At 40.1% G+C, this 6,000-nt stretch overlaps 1 protein-coding gene across 3 annotated transcripts in view; it reads right to left on the bottom strand.

Annotated features, from left to right (window-relative positions):
- Window positions 1–3,301: 3,301 nt before the first annotated feature.
- Window positions 3,302–6,000, bottom strand: part of pik3cg (phosphatidylinositol-4,5-bisphosphate 3-kinase, catalytic subunit gamma) — a 40,682-nt gene continuing 37,983 nt past the window's right edge. For all 3 annotated transcript variants that reach the window (XM_043714329.2, XM_043714328.2, XM_088000425.1), the window contains exon 11: window positions 3,302–5,611. In XM_043714329.2, coding sequence (XP_043570264.1) covers window positions 5,330–5,611 — 282 coding nt within the window. In that variant the 3' untranslated portion in view covers window positions 3,302–5,329. The remainder of the gene's footprint in view (window positions 5,612–6,000) is intronic.

Here is a 6,000-nt window from a genome sequence, read left to right as displayed (position 1 = left end):
AGGCTTCCCATTTTCCAGCCGTCCCTTTACCCGCGAACATCTGCCTCCAATCAGCTTTTGAAAGTTCTTGCCTAATATCGTCAAAATTGGCCTTTCTCCAATTTAGAACTTCAACTTTTAGATCTGGTCTATCCTTTTTAAAACGAATAAAATTATGGTCGCTGGCCCCAAAGTGCTCCCCCACTGACACCTCAGTCACCTGCCCTGCCTTATTTCCCAAGAGTAGGTCAAGTTTTGCACCTTATGTAATAGGTACATCCACATACTGAATCAGAAAATGGTCTTGTACACACTTACAAAATTCCTCCAAGAACAACAGCCTCACTCTTCTAATCTAATCAGGTTAGGTTCTCATCCTTGGAAGTATTTTCTAATGCCTTATTGTGTCTGAAACTGGGTATGGTAGACCAGGTTAGACTGAACCAGCTTCATAATAAGATTGACCATAATCTCCTTGCTATTTTACTCTGTGTCATTATTTACAAAGGCCAGGACCACACGCATTTTTACCCACTTACTCAACCTGTCCTGACGTCTTTGATTTGACACCTCAAGTTCATCTGATCCTGCACCTCTTATTGTATTGTTTATCTATTATGGCCTATCCTTATTGCCTTTTTACCCAATATATCACTTCACACTTCTGTATACTAAATTTCATCTGCTACACATCCACCAATTTGACCAGCTTCGCTATGTTCTACATCACTATTCTGTTCACATTACTCCCTAGTTTTGTCATTTTGGGAATTGTACCATGTGCACCAAGTCAAAGTTATTAATATGGATCAGTAAAGACAGTGATGCTCGCACCAATCCCTCAAAAATCCCAGTCTGAACAACAACCATTCATCACTACTCTGTGTCATGTCACTCAGCCAGATTCCCCTTTACACCGTGGACTTCAACTTTACTGTCAAGCTTGATAGTGTGAAACTTTTATCAGCAGCATCAATCACATCAACTATTTTTTTTTCAAACTCTTCTGTTACCTCATCCAAGAACTCAATCAGGCTAGTTAAACACGATTTGTCTTCAACAATTCTGTCCTGGATTTTCTTGATTACAGAATCTCAGAATTGTTACAACACAGGAAAAGTCTATTGGGCCCATAGTGTCTGCATAGCTCTCTGAGTGAGCAACCTGTTGAGTGCCATTCTTCTGCCTTCTTCTCATAACCCTGCACATTCTTCCTTTTCATATAACTATCTAATACCCTTAAGATGCCACGATTGAATATGCCTCCGATAAGCACCAAAACAGCACATTGCTGAATCAGAGCACTCACTGCATGAAAAAGATTTCCTTGCATCTCTCTTGAATCTTTTACTAATTATTTTAAATCACTTCCCTCGTGTTGTCCATTACCTTACCTTTGGGAACATTTTTTTTTCATGTTTACTCTGTCCAGATCACTCATGATTTTAAATCCTTTCAGCCTTCCCTTCTCCAAGGAAAACAGTCATAACTCTCTGATCTGTCTTCGTAACTGAATCATTCTCATAAAGAATTGAAGAGCGCAGAAATATTTAAGATCCTAATGTTTGCTGCCCAGAAATGTACACAGTATGTCAGTTGAGGCTAAACTAGTGACCTATTACAAGTTTCCATCAATTCGACAAACTTGCACCTCCTTACAGTTCTACACTGTTCTCCTCATAGTTTACTATTTTTCCAAGTTTTATATTATTTGCTAATTTTGAAGTTGTGCACTGTACACCATGTCTAGATCATGTACTTTTGAACCATATCAGGAAAAACAAAGATTTCAAATCTGATCCTTGGGGAATGCTATTATAAACCTTCCTTCAACCTGAAAAGCATCCCATAATCATTAGTCTAATCCAGTCACACAGCCAACTTTGTATCCATGTTACAATGCACCATTGTTAATTTTGTCCCAAATTTTGTCCCAGGTGGCACAGTGGTTAGCTGCCTCACAGAGGCAGGGACCTGGGTTCGATTTCAGCCTCTGGCAACTGTCTTTATGGGTTTGTACGTTCTCCATGTCTGAATGGGTTTTCTCCAGGTGCTGTGGTTTCCTCCCACAGTCCAAAGATGTGCATGTCAGGTGAATTGGCCATGCTAAATTGCCCATAATGTTAGGTGCATTAGTCAGAGAGAAATGGGTCTGGGTGGGGTTACTCTTCGGAGGGTTAGTGTAGACTCATTGGGCTGAAGGGCCTGTTTCCACACTGTAGGGAATCTAATCTAATCATTATGAATTCCCACCATTAAAGTTAAATTGATTGGTATTTAGTTACTGGCTTTCTCCTTGCACTGCTCCAGTGTCTATCTTCAGGGATCATGACATTTTTCACAATTCTCCTATTTATTGTGCATTCCCTTGTTTTATTGAGTCAGTTAACTCAGTTGGCTAGTTGATTAGAATATGGAATAAAACCAACACAGGTTGAATCCCCATACCAGCAGTACAGCCCTGGCTCCTCCTCCTCACCTTACCCTACACTTGTGGATTGTTATCCTAAAGTTATATCTAACCTCTAATGGAGGGAGATGCTTATGGTGCATGTGGACTATGGTTTCTTGCCTTGATTGCTCTCTCCAGGGGTAGGTGGGAATGTGGATTGAGGTTACAATCACATCTGCTGTGACGTTAAGTGGGGGAGCAGGATCAAGGAACAAAATGGGTGGCATGGTGGCACAGTGGCTAGCACTGCTGCCTCACAGTGCTAGAGACCTGGGTTCAATTCCCACCTTGGGCGACTGTCTGTGTGGAGTTTGCACATTCTCCCTGTGTCTGTGTGGGTTTCCTCCGGGTGCTCCAGTTTCCTCCCACAGTCCAAAAAGATGTGCAGGTTAGGTGAATTGGCTATGCTAAATTGCCCGTAGTGTTAGGTGTTGGGAAATGGGTCTGGGTGGGTTGCTCTTTGGAGGGTCGGTGTGGACTTGTTAGACCGAAGGGTCTGTTTCCACACTAAGTAATCTAAAAAATGATCCACTCCTTATTTGTATATACACAATTTGCTTCCCATATACAAAAAACAACCCAATGAGTTTTTTTAAGTGAGGTTGGTCAAGTGATAAATGTTTTGCCAGATCAGGGAGACTTCTTCAAAATAGTTTTGATATCTCAAGCAAAAATCAGGCATGCACATTGGAAAGGAATGAGTGATAGAATTAGCAGAAAATCAGGAGCTGCTTTTGATTTCCTGTTCGGAGTTCCCAAAGGAAGAGCACCAACTACATCAAACGTCACCAACAGGTTTTGCATAACACGGTAATGGATTCTCCTCCTTAAGTTGTATCTTTCATCTATCGTAAAGAAATGCAACATGTTTCAAAGCTGTTTTTATTTTTGGTTCATATTGCAACTTACACAGATATTTGCATAATTATTAAGGGAGACCAGTATCTGGAAAAGATTTGCTAAAATGGTTTGTAGAATGAGGCATTGTGACAGAATTAAACCAACTGAATTCGAAGCAAACAAGGCCCTAAATTGTTGATGGATTGTCTTCACATTCAAGGATTTTAAGGTTCATTTGAAAGAAAGCATGAACAATTTACTGTGGCAGAAAGTAGGGGAAGAAAAATACAGCAAAAGTCCCTGTAATTGTTTTCCTGGGTTGCTCTTAATGACAACACAGAGATTTCCTCAAGATTCAGGAAAATTTCCTGCTGGGAACAGACGATTGTCTTTCCATTTCGTCACTTTAAAGACCGTATGCTTGCAGTACTTTTTCTGTCTTTAAAACTGTTAAAATATTATTCATATTTTTCTGAATAGTTTTATTTTCTTTATTCTTTTGTGGAGTGTAGCATCATTGACATCTTTTACCCACCCCTAATTATCCTTGATTGACTTGTTAGACAATTGCAGAGGGCTGTTAAAAATCATCTACATTGCTGTGGGTTTAGCCTGGCATGTAGGTCAAACCACATAAGATGGGTTTTTATGACAAACGTCTATTGTGGTCTATATTCTAAATTTATAATTTAAATTCCACCAAGTGGGATTTGAACCTGTATCCTAAGAATATTAGCCTTGGCTTCTGAATCTAGTCCACTGACATTACCATTGCTGTCTCACCCTAATGATTAATAGATTAGCTGATCTTTTTCCAGTGATTTCTCATCCTCAGATATAACATTGAAAGCCTGGATCATACATGAACCTCTCTCAAAGTTAAGGCAGGGCAAAGGGAGAAGTCCCAGAGGACTGGGTGAAATATTGCAAAAATGATCTACCAAGTGAGGTAGCAGAGTGCAGCATTCCAAATGGAGTTTAGAATATGACAGGAGTGCGCAATAATGGCCCACACTAAAACAGCCTCAGCTTATGGCAGAGCACCACTAATCCAGAATCTGGTTTCCAGCATCTGCAGTCATTGTTTTTACTCAGTTTATGGCAGGTGAGTGAAGAATCAGGAGATATCTGCGAGTCTGCCGTATTGGCAGATACAAAGTGCCAATGTGCAACTTCAAAGCTGCACAACCTTCTAAAGTTAAACTGGCAGGTTATTTACCTAGACCCCAAAGACTCAGAAAAATGGGTGGCTGCAAAAGAGCTGCGTCCACCACATCCAGTATAAACACTACTTAAAACACAATTCAGACAATTGCTGCTACTGGAGCCATTTAAAGTAAGAGTGTTTCTACAGTAATGGGAGGAAGGGTTGAAGTAAAGAGAGATTGGGTTTTGTATGTTCATCTGCTACTGGGAGTCGGAAGCTAAATGCATATCACAGAACAATTGAGTGCCTGATCCAACAACAGTTTTTAACAGATCTTTAGTTGATCGTCCGAACAAAGTTGTAAGCCTGCTTCTAAAAACCTCCAGCAGACCTCAGCAAGTGAATAATTCCTTCAAGTGAAAGGAAACTTACATTTGCATGATGCTGAGGATCGAAATTGTTTCAACCCTTCAAAGAGAAGATATCTTTGAGCTGAAAGTGTTGGTCAGTACCTTTGCTGTTTTTTTGGAAATAGTAATGCATTTCGAATTTGATTGAAGCGGAACATTGAAAAGCTAGATTCTGAACTATTTTTGACTGAACAAATTGATCTTGGAATACATGTAGTTCTTCTATAACATGATGGTTGCATTCTTGTGCAACCCTGTGTTATAGAAAAATCATACTTTGGAAGCGGCACTTAAAATGTTGACAATATAATCACGTTACAACCAACACACGTTTTAAAAGTTTGCGCTTTAGAAACAATGTCCCCAATTCATCAATCGCGTTATAGCGAATTCGTGTTAACGAAATGTGTGGTATAGCTGAATGACCTGTAATCTAGATTCCAGAGAGAAATGTTCCCCTACTTCCATGTCTATCACTCTCCATTTTGTCTCTTTGAGCAGCTATGCAGAATGTTTCTCAACCCCCTGTTTTATCCCAAGTACAAGGTGGAGGAACCAGTTGAACTGTACAGTCCATCCCTTGTCCCGACAGATCTCAATCTGGTCCAGAAAGTGCTTCTTAGCCTCTTCCTCATTCTTGCCAACAGTAAGTGTCTCACGAATGTATTCAATGTCCTCTTTACTGGTTAGTTGTGGCATCCCTGTCATCACCATCATAGAGAAGAGTATAATCAACAGGTTGGTGTGGTGGCGAAGTGCAAGGTAGGCCTTGACACAGATATCCTATGGAAGGAAATGAAATATGCATCTTTCTTCTTTTCCATTAAGGCTACATTTAACAGGAAATTCATTCTGTCAGACACTACCGTACCTGAGTCACGATATAAAGTAACAAGCATGGGTTTTTAATTGTCACAGCCAACATCACGTTACAGTCAGCACACGTTTTAAAAGTTCATGCTTTAGAAACAGTGTCACCAGTTCATCAATTGCAATCGTGAATGCGTGTTATGGCAGAATGACCTGTGAGAGACACTAGTCATGCAGTGATAGTGTCCCTACCTCTATACCAGAGGGTTCACATTCATGTCCTATTGGCTGCAGAGGTGTGTCATAATATATTCAAACAGACTGATTAAAAATATTTTTAAAATTGAATCCAGACTAGCGAG

Source organism: Chiloscyllium plagiosum, unplaced genomic scaffold (assembly GCF_037043375.1).
Source record: "Chiloscyllium plagiosum isolate Xiang-an unplaced genomic scaffold, Cpla_swu_hap1 HiC_scaffold_25, whole genome shotgun sequence".
NCBI classification, from domain to species: Eukaryota; Metazoa; Chordata; class Chondrichthyes; order Orectolobiformes; family Hemiscylliidae; genus Chiloscyllium; species Chiloscyllium plagiosum.
The sequence above is the reverse complement of the archived record's forward strand: the minus strand, read 5'-3'. Positions and strand labels throughout refer to the sequence as shown.